We start from the raw sequence: 21,527 nt of genomic DNA on the forward strand, positions 1-21,527 counted from the left end.
TTGTATTTCTGAATGTGTTCAGCTCTGAGATAATATCCTACTAGTATTTGTTCATTTATGTTCAGAAGCAAAGATACTGTATGCTTTTAAAGTGCCCATTAGGTCAGTTTTATTACATAAAAATAAAATTGTCTCTCTCCTGATGACCATAAGGTGTTGCTTCAAATTAAATCCTGCCTCTTTGTTGGAAGGCGTAGTATTTATATAAAGATACAACACTTGAGAGTCTGTTTCTAAATCCCTGAACTTAGAAAAAAAATCTCGTATCAAATAAGGCTACTGAAGTTACCCACACATCTGCTCTTAAAAAGCAAGAACACTTTGAAGTCTGGCCTCTGGAATATCAAATAAAAGTGCATCTGATCAAGGGCTTTTAGCCCACAACCTTGGTGCATTCCGTACGAAGCTGCCATGACCTACAAGTCACCACCCTCCTGGTTTCGTATCGGTCCTACTTGCAAACTGCAGTTTTTGACAGCCTCTAAGCCCTATATCTTCAGCACCTTGTCAGATACAGATGTTTCCACTCGACCACTTCAATAGCTTTGATTAAATATCTTAACCTGACAACACACACATGCACTCAACCACCCAAAATGAGGAGCTTGGGAGTGCAGCACCTTTAGGCAAAACAAATTCAGCTTCTGCTGCATAGCTCCAGTGGGAGGCGGAAAGTATTTTGCAGCTTGAGGTTCTGTAAATAAATGGCCACTGTATATTTGGCATGTTGCAATAATCCTTTGTTCAAAAGTCAAGTTAAAGCAGGCAAATTACGTTGCAAAAAAGGAAGGCTTATGAAACAGAAATACTCTCTGCCTTATATGGAGTCACACAACACTGAAAATTGACTTTCTTTGTAGCTTTCTGGAAAATATTACCAGCAAACTGTGCTGTTCTTTATAACCTTTTAATCAGAAACACATTTAATGCCTCCTAATAATGATAACCATAATGTTATGTCTTCATAAGTTATGCCATATTCTATTGTGCAATTGGTCTTAATAATTGAAAGCCAACAGTGTTTCTCTCTAGTCTGGTATATACCAGCCCTTACCAATGCAATTAAATGAAACACTCAACGTACAGAATTAGTTTCAAACAGTTCTGTGAAAGACAACCTTGGAGGAAGGAGATCTTATTTGCACACACATGTCCATATGAGACAGTTACAAGCTGTATTTTGTTTATATTTTTATCAAGTTGCACATATTTACTTTGTTACTTCTTAAACTAAATAGTTCCCTAGATATTCTCCCATCTTTTTTCATGTTCTGACTCAGTGCTGCTTCCACTTTTTTTCAATTATGTATTAATTTATTGAAGGTCTTTTTAAGGCCGTCCCATTTTGCCACTCCAGTTATGGATGGTGAAAAAGATGAACATTTTGACAATTTCAGGGTGGCTGAGAGGATGAAATTCACAGCAGCAGCGTTCCCCTCTTTTACCACCAACGTGACTCCAAATGTTGGCCAAATGTTCTCTTTGGAGAACACTTTCCGCTGTGACCTAATTATGCCTTTCACAAAATGGTCCAAAGATGACTTGCAACAATCAGTAAGAAGAGCACACAGAACTAGCCAATAAGACAAGGATACCAAAGCTATCTATCTATCTATCTATCTATCTATCTATCTACATTTTATATCCTGCTCTACCTCCAAGAAGCCCAGAGCAGTGTACAACATACTTAAGTTTCTTCTCACAACAACACTGTGCAGTAGGTTAGGCTGAGAGAGAAGTGACTGGCCCAGAGTCACCCAGCTAATATCATGGCTGAATGGGGATTTGAACTCGGTTATAAGTTATAAGCTAGAACCAAAGCCAGAAGATAAAAGAGAGGTCACCAAGTTTCCAGAATAGTTAAAAGTCATTTGAAGGCTCATGAAAACATGATGGACTTGACCTGATGCCTGAAAGATAACAAGGAAGATACTATGCAAACATGTTTGAGAAGAGAGTTCCATAGTTCGGTTTCTACTCCTGCAAAGACCCCTTCTCAAGGAGTCACTTGCCTGGCCACCAAATATAGGGGCACTCAGAGAAGGATCTCTGGGAGAGCTCTTAATGATTCAGCAGGCTTATGTGGGAGAAGGCAGTCTTTTTAGATATTCATTTTATTCATATAATAGATATTCAGTTCATTCAGAGACATAAAATCTAACTTTTGGTATGTTGTGAAAATAATTTCTTACCCCCCTCCCCTCGCCATATGTTTTCTAATACAGATACAGTTTCTCCTCATGCTCTGAACAGTAGAACTTATTTGATGAATATTTGAAAGCATTTCAAGTAAATCTATGAACCGTGGCCAGACGCTGGGGCTGGTGGGATGCATTGTGTGTTAAAATGCAGTGCCTATGAAGGAATGCTTGAATAGGAGTTGTGTGTTGAGTAGGGCATATACCTTTTATATCTCACTTATGAGTCATAGTCCTATAGTAGGGAAGCAGTAGAGGTATAACTGCCTACATCATTTTCTCTCCAGAGCCATCCTTGTCAGTGCCTTTTGTTGTCCATCAAAAACGAAGTTCCGTGAAACAGAAAATGCACAGCAGTATATTAGCATTTCAGAAATTAAACTATCTGTTTGAACTCAATTAAAAAGAATCCAGCAAGGATTTTGCCCCTTGTGGAGTATTTCAATTCTTATTCAGAAAACAATCCTATGGATTTATTAACCAGTTAGAACAGTTCATTACGGGGGTTTTTTTTTTAGGCCAGGCCCAGTACAGCTGCTCATTCAATACTGCATTTTTGTGAGGATATTCTAAACCTTTCTTTTCTAATATATGGTACTTTCCTTTTTAAATTTGAGAACTTATTATAGAGACAGATTTGGTGTTCATATTTGTACATTCAACATGCTGGTTATTACCCTGAAAGTCTTTAGTGGCTTGGGCCTATGGTATTTAAGAGAACACCTTCTTTGTTATGAACCCCACCACCTATTAAGATAATCGAGGAGGTTTGTCTGAGAGTGCCACCGGCTCATCTGGTGGCAACTCAAAGGTGTGCCTTCTCTGTAGTTGCCCCAGGGCTATGGAATGCATTTCCTGCTGAGATTAGAGCTGCTCCATCCCTGATGGCTTTTAGGAAACAACTAAAATAAGCTTCAGCCAAGCTTTTTAGTTAGTCGTGGGTTTATGGATATTTTAATCTAGTTTTTATATGTTTTAACTGTTAAATTCTTGGTTTGTTTTGTTCTTGGTTTGTTTTATGCTGTAAACTACTTTGAGACTTTGGTATTCGGTGGTATACAAATTTATTAAATAAAATAAATGAATAAATGGTTTGGGACCAAGAGACAATTTTCTCTCATATGACCCTGTAAACTTAGTTATTTGGGAGAGGTCCACCAAGGGCTGTTGGTAGGTACATGGGATGGACTTCTTGGCTATGTAATCCAGGCTGTGGTGCTGCTTTGGTCCCTGCTTTGTGGATATTTCTGCTTCTAAGAACATCCTCCTTTATGCCTTTGGTACATAAATACTTGTAATTGTTCTTGTTCTCCCTCTCCTTCTCCATCTCTCAGTTTATTTCTGATTCCTGACATTGGCTTTGATTTGTTTCTGTTTCAATTTTTGTTACTTCTTTAATTCTTTTATTAAAATGATTGTTGTTAACCACTTTGTGGTCTCACTTTGTGGGACAGAATGGCAGGATATTGGTATTTTAATAAATCCTTAAACATTTCTTCCTGTTTAGTAAAAATTTTACCACCTTAAGAGCCTGAGAGATCTTGTTCAAACTAGACAAAGAGATAAGAATTGCAAGGTTTACTACTGAAGATGACCCAGAGCATCTCATGTACAGTATCTTACAAAACCAGTACAGAATAAATGCTTTGTTTGTGAGCTTTGTTCATTTGGCCTACAATTAGAAATTCTTAACTTGTCCTTTTAATTTCAATAGGACTATTCTGAGTAATTTTCCTCAGAACCTCAGCCAGTGTGCCACTTTCCCCCATCTGAAGTCCAGGGCTGAACTTTGTTTTGCTGTTCTTGATTATTTTCTATAATGAATCCCATTGTTTTTGCATTAGGCAACTGGCCAATTAAAAATAATTACTACATTAAACAAAGCAAGGGCGCATGAAAAACAAGCCATGATTAAAAATATAATTGGAAAGCCAATACTATGAGTCTCTCCATGTGTTCTTATTACATGGAAAAGAAATTAGTTCACAGTTCAGAAAGCTGAGGAACAGGAGTTCAGCTCCACCTGTGTGTACACTAATTACATACAAAATATACACCCTCACCCTTAAAATAGCATTGAAATATTCTACTGTTGTGCTTGGAAAGTATCCTGTTCAGTAGCTTCTGTCTTTCTCACCTTTCTTTTTGGAAGCTTCCTTCTTGGCAAGCATATCTGGTGTGCCTAAAGAGCATTTTCAGTCGGCTTTGAAAACTATGTATGATAATTGATCAAATGGTGTTGGTGCCAAGAAGCAAATGCTAGTTGAAAATATACATTTTAACTCATTGAATACTAGCTTGTATTCAATATTTCACAACTTCATCTAACTCTTTTAAGCACCATCAAGATATCTACTTCGCCTATCCAAAGCCCAGAAATCATTTGTACTCTCACTAAGATTGGGTAGACAAATCAGTTTATTTGCATATTTGGATTGGTTGAATTCGTGTTTGATTAGATAAGCATCAACTTCTTGCAGTGTTTTGTAGTTTGCTTGCATTATGAAAAGCTTCTGATGTCTCATATTATGGAGGACTGAATATTCATGTTCACAATTCCAATGATTCCTTCTAATATCCCTCTCCCTTTCCCAATTGCATTTCATTTGTTCTCCCGGATCACAGCTGATGCATCTGTCATGTGCTGTCCACTTCCCATTAATCTTTTCCACCTAACTCTTCCTGCTGTGTGGTTATACTGTTAAAGTGGTCAGCACCCTAGAGAGTTGTGATCAATACCCTGCTCAGAAAACTGGAGGACTGTTTCATACACTACAGTCCCCTGCTAAGAAAGCATAGAGGGGTGGAACGGTTTCCTGCACACTGCAGTGTAATGTGGGAAAAGTCATGTACAAGCCTGAGGCACTGTGTAACTCATGTTGCAGACATTTTTGACCATGATTCCTACATAAAGAGCCCTTTCTCATGATCCGTGAGATGGGCTCGAAGGAGTGAGGGGAGGAAGCCTTGAAAAGCTTACCTTCCCCACAGATTATCTTCTCCTTGTTGTTGGGCAGGTGTATTGCCCACCCAGATGATTGCCAGCTTTTGTCAGCAACAGCGAAGTTTGGAGGCCAGGAGGCCATGACTTCATGGTGCATTATGGGGAGTACCCTGGCGCTGGCCATGAGGCTGCTGGTCTGTGGGTGCCACGCGGAGCACCAACACATGGAGCTGCAAGGCATCAACACCCAATCAGTTACCCAGGCTAATGGTGCATCTGCGCCCTTAACCTAGGCTAATAGCCAGGGCTCCTTTGTGGGTTTGTGGCTGTGCCACAGCTGGGAGCTACATGGCTCAGAGCAGTTCTCATGTGCAGGCAAAACCAAGCTGGGCTTCCCTAGCTCGGTTTTGTCTGTGCATGAAAACAGCCTCAAAGATTTGTACCTGTAGCTGTCTTCCGGTCCCATCCCTAAAGTGGGTAGGATAGAATAACAAAGTAGCCCTTGGGCAGGATGAATCTTGCATTGCTCAGAATGAAACTGTCTTGGTTATTGATAAGAATGGTTCCAATAGGCTAGGCTGCTGATGGATGCATTAGGGTTGTGCAAATGAGTCCATCACTGGCAGACTGCGTAGTATTTGATTAATGTAACCACTGTGCTAATGGCTTGTTTTTCATTTGATCCATTTGCAAAACAGTGAAATGTAGAACTACTGTATTATTGTAATAGCTACTGCCTTTGGTTTATGTAAAGAAGTATCCAAAGCAATATCACTCAGTGGCTGACATCCTGACTAACGAAGTGCACACACTATGAGGGACTGCAGGGATATACCTGTGTGCCTCTGGAAGCACTCTGGAAGATTGGAGACATGTTGCTGAACATCAGAGATATGTTTCTGATCTTACAGAGTGCTTCCAGAGTGGCACAGCAGCATGCATGCAGTGGGGCAGGGGGGAGGCAGTTCACAAGGGTTCTCAGCACGTCTCTCGATGCTTAATTAGTCCAGATGCCAGCCATTGTTCTCATCCTGATCAGTCCCAATTGTAGTTATATGTGGTCCTTCTGTTCCGTCTTGAACAGAAGGACCACATCATTACCAGATCATTACCAGATTACCAGATCATATAACGCATGTAGTCAAATATTTCAAATGTTGCAGGAATGCCATTTACTCATATTGCTTTTTGATTTGATAGGAATCCCAACTCTAAATATCTCCAAGTCTAAAAAGGCTACTGACTGATAAATCCAACAAATTGCTAGATGTGGAAATGATCAAATTGTAAGCCTTGGACATGAGAGCACAGCTTGCTTCCTACAAACAAATATTCAGTGATTTGAGTATGCTTGTATTTAAATCCAAATGGTTGGACAACTGCATGCAATAATTATGTGCTTTATAATCCTGGAAGTATTTGGGTTAGAAAGCCAGAGGAGTTTAATTATAAGCACTTTGTGAGGTCTGTAACACATACGTTAGTGTTTTATTTTAAAAAAATTATAACTGCCATATTAAAAAATTATAGCGTATGTGACTATTTAGTAAGTTTTATTATACTAATGAAATAATATTTTAAAATGTGCAGCTTGGTTTCCATATGGATTGAAATAATAATTGTAGAGATTCCACCCCCCCTCCGCCCCGCAATGTGTATCAAAGCTCTTGATGCATAGCTATTGGAAAAACTGTAGACCTAGTCATACTGTAAATGCTCCCTTGGGATTTCCAGACCGCCATGAAATCCTTAATAGTCCACAGTATTATAATCATATGTTGCCAGAATGTAATAGAGAATAATGTGCATGAACTGGGCTGGCTCGATGGTGAACTAAACTGGCCTCTAGGAGAAGCAGTTCAGTCCACAATGAAGCCGGGCTGAGCCCATTCAGTTGCGAACTGATTCGGCCCAATTCGGTTCAAGGGGCTATGCTTGTAAAGGGGAAACCTGGCTTTTAAAAGCTTCTAAGGGTGGCCAGGCAGGCACCAAGAGGGCTTCTTTAAAAGTAGATGCTTACCAGTCCAGCGGCAGAGGCTGCAGCTTGGTTCCAGCCTCCACACATTCACGGAGCAAATGGTTTTTAACACATATTTAAGCTTTTCTGCAAACCCCCATAGGATCCTATGGGGTTTGGAGAAAAGGTTAAAAGTTTGTTAAATACTGCCCTCTTACCCATGTCTTTTGAGAGTTGGGTGGTAGGCAGAAGTCCTCCCACACAATGCGCTTTGGTGTCCCTAGAAGCTACCTGTGGGGAACAATTGGGTGTTTTGAGTTTCCACATTATTCCATATGGCAGAACAAGCTGCACTCATAGAGTGCAGCACACACAAGTTTTGCATTACAATTTGCAATGCATTTTGCAATCCTGCCTTAAAAAACAATGCAGAAGCACACAGTAAATGGGAATCTGTCCCTCCTAACACAGAACATACATTTCACACACAGTTCAGAACTGCGAAAAAAGAATAACTGACTCAGAATCCCTGCCAACCCTGTGTGGCAGTATCATTGGCACAAGTTGCTCGCTCTCTCACACACACACTCTCTCTCACACCCCTAAAACCAGATTTGCGGAGTGAGTGCTCCGCAAACCCAGTTTTTTAAATTGTGAGTAGCTGCCGCGCAACTCCGCGCCACAGCTACTCATGAGGAGACCCCCAGAGGGGAGGTGAAAAGCCGCCTCCCGGCTCCAGGGGTCTCGCCAGCCTCCGCTGTCTTCGTCACGGAGCTGGCAATCATGTGGGCAGCCGATCTGGCCACCCAGGGCTCCCGCCCTGCTCGTGTGCGGGTCGAGTGGGCTTAGCACACTCTCCCTGCTGAGCTCCTGAACCTGGGTCTCACTGATCGTGAGACCCAGCTTCTTGTGTTACTTCCTAGCATTGCAACAGCTGCAACAGCAGCACCCTTACTTAGCATCAAGTATAGCCATAAGCTCAACTAGAGCAACTTCAGCCACATTTTGACTGAGTACAACTTGCAATACAGATTGCAGAACAGACCAGAGCAGTGAGTGAAGCATAAATTAGTCTCAAGGCTCGACATGGAGCTCATCATAGCAATCACCAAGAAATATCACACACAGAGAGAAACTGCCACTGTCCAAAACAAACCACAACTCAAGGAAGGCAGGCACCCAAGTTCTGTTGTTGTCCATCTGAGATTCAGCAAAACCAAATAGTTTTAGCAACAATTGCACTGCATATCCTACGCAGTGCTGAGAAAACCACAAAATCAAACCTTCCTTCCTTCCACCCTGATATATCTCTTCAAGAGAGGCACACTATAAAGGTGTGCTTTATACTGTGAGCATAATAAACAACTTCTAATCATGTTCTTCTGGAAGTAAGAGTGTTGGAAGAGTAATTGCAAAATATTGTAGGTGCTGCTGGACCTGTTTTATTATTGTCATTGTTACAGTTTTATTATTATCATAGGCACTGCTGTTGCTCTTTAGTAGTCATGGTGGTATAGGTGTAGGAGTAGGTATAGGAGTATGGATGTTACCCAGTAACAGAATTCTGTTCAGGGAAGTTCATTCCCTCACACAAAGGGAAGATTGGTTTTCCCTGAGGGTACCCCAAGTCTCACGGTCATATTTTCAGGGGCGATTGAGAAAAATCACCCCTCCTCCCTTTCACAAGGAGAACAAACTCCATTGAGCAAAATATTAGTCTGGATCAGTGTCCCAGATGTTGTTGACTACAACTCTTGTCATCATCCCCAGCCAAAGGTCATTGCAGCTGGGGATGATTGGCGTTGTAGTCAACAAAGAGAAACCTAAGTATGTAGTACACCGCTCTGGGCTCCTTGGAGGAAGAGCGGGATATAAATGTAACAACAACAACAGCAACAACAATAACATTTGGGAATCCCTTTTACAAGGAATCTCGGTCTGGATGCTGCTGGTTGTGATTGTTATTGTTTGCAATATTTTAATACCACTTTTCAACAAAATAGTTCACAAAATGGTATGAAACAGGGATTCTGAAACTTGGTTCCCCAGAAGTTGTTGAACTACAACTCCCACCATCCCCAGACAAAATGGCCGTGGCCATATGTCCAGCAACATATGAGGACCCAAGTTTAAGAACCCCTTGTATAACGAATAAGAAAGTTATTCCCTGTCCCAAGACTGCTCACAGTCTAAAAAGAAAGGCAAGTGAAACAGCAGCAACCAATGGTGGAAGAATTCTTTTCTGGGTTGAATAGGGACAGTTACTGGGGACATTTGGGCCAGTCACTTCTCTCTCAGCCTAACCTACTTCACAGGGTTGTTCTGAGGAGAAACCTAAATATGTAGTACACTGCTCTGGGCTCCTTGGAGGAAAAGCGGGATATAAAATGTAAAAACAATAACTAAATAAATAAATAAATAAATTTACCCTGCTAAATATATATATTTTAAAAACCACCACTTTCATAGAGCCCTCTTTGCCCACTTGAGCAGGCTTATGATTATGATTGTTTAGTCTCATGAGGACTACTTGGATTTCTCTTTTTAAAATGTGGTATAAATTTTTCAACTAAAAATCCAACAAATTATGGGAGCCTCAACATTCAGCTTGTTACAACCAATTAAAGAAGGAGACGGTCCCAAACTGTCCCTGTTGCATACAGTCTGCCTGTCATGAACCTTTCTTTTGGGGGTTTCACATTGGAATTCGCTCCCACAGAGAGAATGCAAATATTCTACTTGCCTGATGAAGATCATCTCTGCCTGAAGCGTGGCATCACCAAGAACTTTGAGGGCAGCCTCCAGGCCCAAGTCTAACTCTAAAAGTAATACTTTGAGGTCTGTCAAAAATAAATGACACCTCCAACATGATTCAGCTGTGCACAGTTCTCTTTAGCAATAAAAAAAGAAGCTGTTGACATTTTGATTGCCTTGGAAAATAGCACATTGCAGCATGGCAGTGACACCAGTAATAAAAGTTCAAGTGAAAATTCTTGCCATCACTGCAGGAGGATTAGAAGGCGTGACAGCACATTATAACGTGGTCATCGGAAAGATGAAGCGGGGCCACCATGAGTCGTTTTCATGCTTAGTGATGCTGCCTATAGATAAATCTCTTTTCATTTTCTCTTTTATTACTCCATTGCTCTTTATCAAGCCACTGTACATGTTTTCAATTAGCAAGCTGAAACCTCTAAATCGTCCAGTTGCTCTTCACATTTAGAAACAAGAGCTGTTCTAATGATACAGCTAAAATATTTGGGGAGCGTGTTCTTCAGACCATTAAAGCCCATTCAGCAGCAAAGGCCTTACAATTGTTGGTTCTTTAAAAAAGAAAACAAAGCCAAGTACCTGTCTGTGCATGCCTGCTGATGAAATAACTGCACCTCAATCAGTCTTGGAGAGTAAGAAGATTTGACCTCAAAGAAATTACCTCTCGCTTTCTCCTGCCCCCTCCCCCCCCCAAGCCTTTCTGATTGTATCATGCAGGGAACAAACAGAGCTGTTAAAAATATGTAGAACTGAATGGGATTTTGTGTATTGAAAAAAACTGGTAGGGGAAGGAAGTCATCTATCTTGCCAGCAAAATGACATGTTCCAGGTTGGAATGAAGAAGTATTTTAAACACACATTTGTTTTTCTTTGTTATTCAAAAGCTTTGTTGTTTTTAAGCAAACATTCACTCTTCACATATGTAGTTCTAGTCTGTTTGCCTGCAGTTTTTCCGCTTCAGTACAATTAAGACCATACCAATACAAAAAAGTTAACTTATTGTTCTTGAAACTGATGAATTGGTTATTGTGTTAATATGGGTATTGCATTAAATCCATGGTTGGCAACATGAGAGGCAAGTACTCAGGGATGTGTGGGCTTCAATTTCCTGTCCCCCAGATGATGCTGAGAGTCACTTTTTTGAAGTGCTGCAATTTGAAGGATGTCAGCCTGGTCAGATAGACCTTTAGGTAGTTAACACGTTAGACCAGGGGTAGGCAACTTTGGTTCTCCAGCCACTGTAGAACTACAACTCCTATCACCCCCAGCCACAGTAAATATCTGCCTTGCCATTTGATCCTCACAGTCTTTCAAGGTAGGAGTATTAATATCAAAGAATGTGGGGAAAGGGAGAATAGAATGGGGTGGGGGGCGTGGAACAAACTCCTTTCTGTGAAGGAACAAGGGTATGGTACTTTAAGCCATCTCTAGGAGAACTCCAAAAGAACTCACAGCACATTAGTAAAAACATACAGTAGGAAGCGACCTTCTATCAGGTCAGACCATTGGTCTTTCTAGCTCAGTATGTCTACACAGACTGGCAGCAGCTTCTCCAAGGTTACAGACATGAGTCTCTCTCAGCCCTGTCTGCAGATGCCGGGGGGGAACTTGGAACCTTCTGCATGCAAGCATGCAGATGTTTTTCCCAGAGCGGCCCCAATATCTCATAGCACTCACACATGTAGTCTCCTATTCAAACACAAGCCAGGGCAGACTCTGCTTAGCAAAGAGGACAATTCTGGTTAGCTACCACAAAACCAGATCTCCTTCCTAACCTGATTCCTAAATATATTATTTTATATCTAGGCTCCTTCTTTTGGGTGTGGGAAGAATATCATTTCCAGCTATTTCTTTCTTTGCAAGTGCTTTCTTTTTTAGTACCTTTTTATTAAACCCTGTTCATATTTCTGTTGAAATTCTATTGCATGAATGAAGCATTGCCTACCTAGTCCAAGTATGTGCACTGCCATATTTACTTGTGGCTTAAGTGTAGCATGTTTGCGGTGAAATATTATGGCAACCGGAGTTACATTGATGCATCAAATGTTACACCAATAAATGCTACACCCCCAAATACACTAGCTGTATTTGCTAGTCTTAGGAGTAAGGCTATAAGCCTCAAAGGCTAAGCAAATGATTACACAGGAATTCCCTAATAATTGTATGATTCCCAGTAGACCATGAAAGACATCCTTTAAAACTCTAATAGAACTGCCAGCTGGCTCCTTTTGATGTAAAGCCTCTGTCTCTAAAAGGAAATGAATGCAGGCGTTGGTTTTACTTTCATGTGGTAGGTGGTGTCATTTCTTCTACAACTGCAACAAGTCTCACATTTATTGGACCGATCGCTGCTGACTGGCACTGTTAATGTGTTGGAAAGCTCCATCAGCTGCTTTGAATAAAAGATAATATGTGGGTGGAGGAGAAAATCCTCAGTGATTGTGGCAGAGGCTCCATCCATTTCTGCTTCCAGTGCAGTCTGGCATAAGCAGACAGGTGCCATATGTTCCTCTGTTACGTACAGAATGCTAAGATCTTCCTTACCATGATGGGACATGCAGCAGTCACTTGGGCAGCAGGTACCAGAAGAGGTGCCATTTTCCTGCCTTCAGATCCCATCTCTGGTAGTCGTGAGTGGGGAAGGGATGTCATTTTGCCTTTTTGTTTCAGATGTGAGAATATCCAAGTCAAGAGCTGGGTGATATGCTAAATAAATAATACTAGAAATCCAATAGCCAGGCAAATACTCTACATTCAGAGCTATATTGGGAAATCTGCATAGTTTCCCATTTCTATCATTAAACATGACGGGTCCCCTCCCCCCACAACTGCAAATAAAACTGGGTAATTACATTCTGATTGTAAGTAGGCAGGCAGATTTCATTAATATGAAGTCTGAGCAGAAAAGCAAGTGAAACACCATGGTTTCAAAATTAAAGCTTATGGGGATTTTTTAAAAAAAGATAGTTTAGTAGTGGTCTGATGGGAGTCAGGACATGTTCACATCACCTCTTTAGCTGCTCTTCAAAGATTCTGAAGTTTTGGTATCCGTGAGTTTGTTTTTTGTTTGTTTTTCATTGAGGCAGGCATTATTCATAAGTTGAGTGTCACAATTCATTGTGGCACTTGGGGGCAGAACAGAGACTTCTGCTATCTAGCTAGTTGAATCCTCTCTTTGGGAAACACTTTGGATTAATTTTGTTTCATAGTTGCAAGCTAAAGGTTGCCATACCATATCCTGTAAATTATTCCCAAAATGGGATGAAAGCAGGACACAGTGAAGATTTCTACCAGCATGCTTGCTTTTTAACAGCAGTGTAATGTGTTTACAATAACAGAGTAATGGCATCATTCAGCAATTATTACACTACAGATGCTGGGTCATTCACAACATAGTCCAATGTGTAAAATGCATTTGAGGATTCAATCTGTTAATTTTATCAAATAAAAGTGGTCATGACTCACCTTCTACTTTGGGGGTCAGAAAGGTATTTTCACCCATCCAGAATTGTTGACTGCTCTGGAGAGGTTCTCCTTTCTTTTATAGAGTGATGTGTTTCATGTAATTTATATAAAGGATCTGGAAGCATATGTTTTTGTCTTGATCTTGTGTGTGATAAAGTGTAACTTTCTTCACTCCTGTTTTCTGCTTGTGACATTATCTTGCTTATGTGAGTTAATGTCATGTGGTATGAATACAGCTTGATGCATGAAAGATCTACATTGGGATAGAAGGTTGAGCTGTGGTCTCTGTGTCAGCTTCATGATGCATGTAAAGAATTCAACAAAAGCTGTTTTCTTACTTTATGCAAGAAAAATGGCTTTCAAATATCAATTGAAATAGCATCTAAAAATAACTTGAGAAAACATATAAAATGAGTTTACATTCTATTTTATATTTAACCAGCTTTCATTAGCAGAGATTGAAATAACATGATTTTTTGATACATGGAAACAAGATTATTTCCAGAGCTAGCAGTATGGTAATCAGGATGTTGTGTACTGCACAGGAATAAAAGTGGCTTACACACTTGTTTACTAGTTCACTATATTTATTTTGTTGGACTATAGGGACACATTGGGAGCATTGAGAAATAGAGGGAGGGAGAATGAACACCAATTAGGCTTATGCCTTGAAACCAAAATCCACAAAACAAATAGTCTAGGTTTTATCTGTTCAATATTATCTTGGTTGGCTTGCAAAAGGTGCATTCTTTTGCTTCATCTAATTATTTCTTCTTGTACAGCTCCATGAAATAAGAAAAAGGAAAGTTTATAGGATCACATCTGAATCTATATAAAAACTTTATTATGATTATGATTACTGGATTTGGTGATGGAGTGTTTTACATATCTCCCACACTACCTCACTGTTTTTTCCTTCAGAAAATAAACTATGTTGATTTTACAGGTGGCTCTCATCATTCATGGGGGTTCTGTTCTCGGCTATAGGTGCGAATGCAGAAACAATGAAGAACAAAACCTTGAGTCAATGGGGAGGGGGTTAGGTTCCTTACTCAAAAAAAAGGGCCAAAAAAAGCAAGGGGGCAGAAATGAGAGAAGAAAATAACAGTACCTTATTCTCCAGCTCCCCAGCAATGCCCCCCAAAGCCCCCAAATGGTCAAATAATGCCCCCCCCATTTTTAAAAAAAAAAGTACTACAAAATGGTTCCCTGCTGGAAAATGACAGCCAGAAATGACATTGGAAGTAATATCTTGTTCATTTCCAGCTACTCAAATCTGTGGCTAGGTGAATTTTGCCTATTTTTCTATCCACTGATAATGAAACATAATGACAGATATGTGAAACTGCAGATACAGTCTCCATGGATAATTTATTATTTATTTATTATTATTTATTATTAAAACTTTTATACCACCCTTCCAAAAGGCTCAGGGCGGTTTACATTAAAACACCATTAAAATCAGTTAATAATTAAAACAAAAATTATAAAGCATAAAACATTAATTAACAATTAAAAACATCATAAAACAACAGTTAAATAATCAGAACAATTTAAAAACAAGTTTTAAAAAGCTGAGAAAGCCTGGTTGAAGAGATGTGTTTTCAGGTTTTTTCTGAAAATTGCCAGAGATGGGGAGGATTGTAATGAGGGCTACCTGTATCTGTAAGTGTCTACTGGATATTAGTATTATCTGTGTTAAAAACTGAAGTTTGCTAAGGTCCTTGCAAATCTAATTCCTACAATATTTTGGGAATGTAATCTATTGTGTTGAAATTGTAATTGACCTCATATTCCTAGCCTATGTTTTCTTGGTTAGCCCAACTAGGATACAATGGAAGTTTCTCAAAATAAACAGGAGGCTCTTCCCCCACCCCACCCCACAAAAAAACCTCCACAAAGAGTAGTGAGACATGACATTGCTGAGACTCAGCTCTTGATGATTCTAAAGATATTTAGGACACCACTTGGTGGTCAGCTTTATCAGCACAATATTACAACTTCTTATCTGATCACAAACCTTTAATGGGATTTGAACTGGCAGACCTTCCTTACCTTGTGCAGGATCATTTCCCACCCATTTCTATGTGATCCTCTGCCAGATATGTTGCCATTACATCCTTTAAATGTAAGCTAATTCTCATTTTGATACACCAGATTTTTATTGAATATTTCACTATGCTAGTTATGTCTTAACACAAATTTTAATAAGTTACCTAAAGTGAGCATTAGGTTTGTGCATAAAGAGCATAATGTAATGGCCCTTAGTTAGTTATCCCCATGGATAATGAAAATATGTATTAATAATGCACTGATTTCAAATTCATTACCTTTACCATAGCCAATGGATTGTTTTCATTGTCTCCTGGATCATGTGATGCCTGTATCATGGGAAGTCTGTATAGGGTCTGAATGTTGTTCATTAAAAGGGAGGAAATATATGTGTTGACACTACAGCGTGCCCTGTTTGAAGCACAAAGTACATTAAGCAGTGGATCAACCCTTTCGCTTCTTATCTTTTCATGTTTGTTTCAGCTGCTAAATTGTTTCCATCAAAGTAGCCTACAAAAACATAAGGAAATGATTTTGTCAGTTGGATGAAGACTATCAGAGCAAAGAAATGTAAAATAAACTTAATCAGTTTTCCTCCCTTTTGTTCCAGTATCCAGCTGCCCTAATGAATCTGGGAGCGATTCTTCATCTCAATGGCAAACTCCTGGAGGCTGAAGCAAACTATCTCCATGCCCTTCAGTTTAAGCCTGATGATGTCATCACACAATCAAATCTACGCAAACTCTGGAATATTATGGAAAAACAAGGCTTAAGGACATCCAAAACATGACACCGGAGGTTGGGAAAGGGAGAGAGAAACCTTGGGACCTTTTTTGTTTTTGTTTTTTGTAAAGGGTGAAAGAAGTCAAATTCAGAACAACTTCCAGGGCACTATTTTGTTGAGTGCTCTGACTAGACTGATGGCAATTGTCCAAGGTTGTAACTGCTGCTAGGAGAACTTATAGGGCTGCTCTTTGGTATGACATTTTGACAATGTGAGGGAGGTGGAAAGTCTCTTAGGAACTTCATGAAGGAGTTGATACTTACTGCCACAAGCATAAAAGTGAAATAGATTCAAAACTGGAGCATTTGAAAGGGGCCATTTCAGTATATTCACTGGGTCATCCCAGTCATTCTCACACAGTTTATTTCATGTGGTTTCTGGTAGAAAAATCATGCTAGCCTATGACATCCACCCAGCCAACATGGGAATTTAGGAAAGGATAAAGACTGGCTTAAGTTATTTTTTGAGGCTGTAATTCATTAAAATGTATAATAAAACCCAATGTGTTTGCAATTTGTCTTGATATTGTGTATCTCCTTAGGGCTTCCTGCTTATCTGTTTCACAGACTCTCACAGACATTTGTGGGGGTGGGGGGCAGAAAGATGTGACACCCTTTGCAATCTCTCCTGACAAGATCACATTTTGTTTGTCTGTTAGAAAATCTTTTGATTAAGTTAGCAGATACGTTGTTGGCTGTGGTTTATCATGAGTGGAATAAGCAAGGGACAGTGAATGGGACCTATATTGTAATGTATTTATTACACACAAAACACACACCAGAAAATGTACCCAAGCATTAAGGAGTAAAGCAGGCCTGGATCTTTGAAAAATCCTTCTCTTTGTCCAAGTGTACATTTGAATTTCCATCAAAGTAGGTTTTGTTTGCACTTTCTGATTCTTCTTTTTCTGTCACAGTGGCAGGAAAGGAAGAATCAGACTTGAACTACCTCGAAGAATTGATTGGGATTGGGATATTCATGCAGAAGGGATTGTTCTGAAATACTTAGGGTCAAGCTGGATGTGGTCACGTGGTTAATATGTCTGCCCTATTCAGCTCCCCTTATCCATATACACCTCATCTAAAAAGTAGACCATTCATCACTTTTGCTGTGAATGGGCCAGATATATGAACAAACATGACTTCCCTGTCCTTTAGGACCTTGAAAAGTTAAAACAGTGGCTGACATCCAGACTAATGCTGTGCTGAGTTTTCTGATGCATGAAAGAGGGGTATGCCCCTTCCCTCCGCAGTCATCCATGCCTCTTGAAAATATGTCCTTGAGGATCCTCCAACCCCTAGGGACATATGTTCAGGAGATACAAGTGGCTGTAGAGGGATCAGTAGAACTCTACCCATTTACCTGACTGAAAACGTTGTTGCACAAGCACAATGTTTGTCTGAATACTGGCCAGTGTTATGTAGGACAAACTGGAAATGACACTGTTCGTGAAAGTATGCAGACAATTGAAACATGAATATATTCGTTCATAGTATGGATTCTCTGGCTTGGTGCTGTCATGCAGCATGGATCCCACAGAGCAGCTATATCTCAATGCAAAGCTGATGCACATCTGCCCTCCATGCCAAATGGCACTGCAGATGTGTCCTTATTCATGTTAAAACATAATGCTAGCTTTCATACTACATCTTTGCCTACAGATTAGCCTAATGTTTCTGGAAACATTGAGAGAAATGCAGTCAGTGGATATGTTTTTTAAATGCTAGCAATGAGTTTTTCAATAGATTGTGAGAAGGCAAACATTTTGCTACAGGCAGCAAGAAATTAAAAGGATTTAGTGTTTTTAGCATCTAGAGAATTCACAGGGTGTTAGAGTAAAAGGGATTATATGACTGACAGTGGTTGCCAATTATTTTTGCATATTGTTAACCTTTTTGCATACAGAAAAAAATGTTTGTGCAGAGTCTAATCCAAAACTTGCATCTCTATTTCTCACTGATAAAGTAGCAGCATTTTTTTTTAAAAAAAAATTGTTTAATATTTCAGCTTATTTGGCATAGTTGTGTTCTCCAAACAATTTTTTAAAATATAGTTTTAAAGGTTAAGCTGTACCATGCTATGTCAGGCCACTTACTATCTCCTTTTACTTGGTAGGCAATTATATATTTAATTACTCAATGGGATCTATTTCACATTCATGTTTACAGCAATGGGTAGAAACTTCAGGTCAAACTAGAAGTGACTTCAACCACATCATTGGCCCTCCTTGCTTGCTTCCCCTCCCCCATAACTAGCATGCACAGAGAACTGACCTGTACTGGGCCTATGGCAGGGGATAGGAGGTTTTTCTCCCTACCCCTACATCCTGTGGTCTCAATTGTGCATGCTATTTGCCCAGTTTGTTTGTTTAAAAAAAAATAAAGCTTGCCAGGACCAATGATGGACTTCATTTCATCTAGTCTGGCCCTTAGTCCAGGTTCCAAAGACCTACATGAGGTATGTCTAAGGGCTTGCATACACCAGAGAAATTTCTGAGCTCCTTGCCACATCACAAGCTGTTTGGCTTCAAAAGCCATTAACAAGAAAATGGCAGGAGCAATGCTGATGTTTGAGAAATGCAGAGCTAGCCACATGATTCTCGGTATCCTGACCTTATCCCATAGAGCATCTTGAAATCAAGATGTTCACATAACTCTTTGTATGTTACAAGTTTTCTCTTATGGAGTAGCACCCCATTGCTATGCACTTCTGAAGTGGTTGAAGCTCTTTATTTTCCAATAGCAGCAACAACAACAAATTAACTCTTTTCACAACTATCGCTAGGCTTCTAGTTTGCATTTCCACATTATGTTTTTAAATGTTTAAGGTGTGTATGTGTGCTTAGAGGTAAATGGGGGACACGTTTATTCTGTGCTTTCTAGACAGTCTGCCTGTGCACCAGCTATCTTAATATATACGTGTTAAAGAACCTTGGGGTAACTCTTTGTTGACGTGGTCACAATTAATGTCGCTGTCTATTAGAGTCTGAGCTTGCTTTATTTTCTGCCAGACGTCCATGTTTCCAGCAAACGTGGTCATCATAGGCACTGCCTACCAAGTACAACTCCCTTACAATGCCCCCTATGCCTCTTGTTGGGGCTTGTGTAAACCTTTGGCTTTTGCCCATGGTGCAACCCAAAAAGCTGCTCTATGATAGAGTTGGTAAGGAAAAGTTGAATTCGTAAGAAGCTGAAATCCAACATTTTCAATATCACAGGTTAAGATGTATGATAAAATATAATGGTAGTTTGAATCTATTTACTATCACACCTACCATGCCACCCTATCTTCCTCAATACCTGTACAAATAAACTATGTATTAACCTGAGACTGAATTTAGTATATAACTGTGGGTATCCTGCAACTTCTTAAATTGTAGCTATCACATGGCGATAGCTTCCTGGCTGTAACATTTGACTCATATTCTTTTTTCTTCCTTTCACTGAGTGTTCATTATTATTTTTTTACATTCATTGCACAATAGTGATTGACACAGAGCACAGTTTTATGGTAGTATTGAAGACTGTCTCGTTAAACAAAAATGACACATGGAAGTTAGAAGAAGAATGTTCCATACATTTCACTATAGGGCTGGGCTTTATATCTTTCAATTTTGGAATAATTTTAAAATGTTGTCTCTGCTCAGGGATTTGTGGTGGATATTGCAGACAGTGCTTAAAAATAAGAGCACAAGTTTACTAAATTAAATTTTTATTTTTTGAGAAAACTGTTATTTGTATAAATTATCAAGATTTGTAGGCTTTCCTTTTTTTGTAGAAATGATTGTTTATGTGCCAGATAAGGAAATACAATTTGTTTTCAGTAATAAATGATTGATAACAAATACTTTGTGCATACTGTCATATGTTCCTCATCTTTCTATAGCAATACAAATTGATTCTACCTTCTTTCTTTCTGTCTAATTCAAAACCTGATGAAACCAGATGGAATAATCTTGAATTCTCAGGAAAACCACTGCGGATACAACAGTGGCAATTCAAGTTAGTCTTGATGGAACTTTATTTGTGAAATCGATGTTTGATTCTCATAATATTTGATCACCTCGAATTGCTAGCAGGACTTGACCTATTAATGAATAAACATCTTACATGTGTGACAAATAAAGCCAATTATCTGAGCACAGGTTTTCAGAATGAATTGGAAAAAGCTCATCAGCATTCCTGAGACTACAATCAATCATGTCTGCCACTCAAAATATCCGTTTGATGACTGGGGGACTGCAAGGCAGGCATACCAAATAGCTTTCTGTGGAGTTGCATCTAGTTTTCTTCCAGGCAGCCATAATAATCTATCAAATATCTCATCACTTTGCTTGTCTGTCAGGATGTTGTGATGTCTGTCTAGAGAGCAACTGCATGCAACATGTCAGACAGCTACTCTGTATGGGGCCAGATACCCTACTAGGCCATTTCAAAAACTAGATACAGTGGATTGTCATATGACAAAGAAAAACATCAAAGACAGTCCACAGAGAATATAAATCAGCTGGATCTTAAAAAGAAGGCAGCCAAATTCAGGATGCTTATCTATTCTGTTATGTTCTTATTCTACATACAAAAACAAAAACTGACTCCCAAAGTGGCTCATAGCAATTAAAATCAAATGCACAATGTCACTGAGGCGGGGTGTTATATAAAAATAAAAAAGACAAGAGTCCCATCTTTACACCTGCCACAAGGGAACGAAAATGGAAGGGTAAGTAAGGTAAAGGAGGGAAATGGGTTGGATATGCCTGGGTAACGTGGTGAGTTATAAGCAAGCATTAACATCCAGTTAGAGTAAAATGGATTTTGTTTAGCCCCTTGCCATTCGTCCTGCTCTGGGATGGATGGGGCCAGGTGTATCTTTACACAGCTTCAGCCACTGAACCATGGTTGCCCCTTCCTTGAGAAGGCAGACCTAGTCATGGTTACTCATTCCTTAGCTATGTTTTATTTGGAGTACTGCAACACACTTTGTGTGGTTGCTCTTAAAAATCCTTTGGAAGTTATAGCTAGTGCAGAAAAGGCAGCCAGAATACTAGCAGGGGCTTCCCACCAGGATGATATCACTCCAGTGCTAAAGGTACTGCATTAGCTATCCATTTGCTTCCAGGTTCCATTCAAGGTGGCCAACATCCAGTGCAGTATTATGTGCCTGTAATGCTGTGCTGCTGGGTTGTTTCACCCTTCAAAGGCCGCATCAAAATGGGCAATTGCATAAGCATCTGCAGATTTCTCCATTTGGTACAATGGGGAAACCTGCACCACTGTCCATGTTGAGCAGCCCTGACACTGCCTTTGAAGGGCATAACAGCCCCTCAGTGTTCCAGACACATACAGCTGTGCTGGATGT

At 39.7% G+C, this 21,527-nt stretch overlaps 1 protein-coding gene across 5 annotated transcripts in view; it reads left to right on the top strand.

Moving 5' to 3' along the window:
* The window catches only part of TMTC2 (transmembrane O-mannosyltransferase targeting cadherins 2), a 272,678-nt gene extending 252,660 nt beyond the window's left edge, over positions 1-20,018 (top strand). For 4 of the 5 annotated variants that reach the window (XM_053257837.1, XM_053257841.1, XM_053257840.1 and 1 more), the window contains one exon: positions 15,999-20,018. In XM_053257837.1, coding sequence (XP_053113812.1) covers positions 15,999-16,178 — 180 coding nt within the window. In that variant the 3' untranslated portion in view covers positions 16,179-20,018. Of the gene's footprint in view, positions 1-6,342; positions 6,641-15,998 lie in introns of those variants that run through there. The other variant, XM_053257838.1, reaches the window with a different exon arrangement.
* Positions 20,019-21,527: the final 1,509 nt, after the last annotated feature.

Source organism: Hemicordylus capensis, chromosome 5, assembly GCF_027244095.1.
Source record: "Hemicordylus capensis ecotype Gifberg chromosome 5, rHemCap1.1.pri, whole genome shotgun sequence".
Lineage (NCBI taxonomy): Eukaryota > Metazoa > Chordata > Lepidosauria > Squamata > Cordylidae > Hemicordylus > Hemicordylus capensis.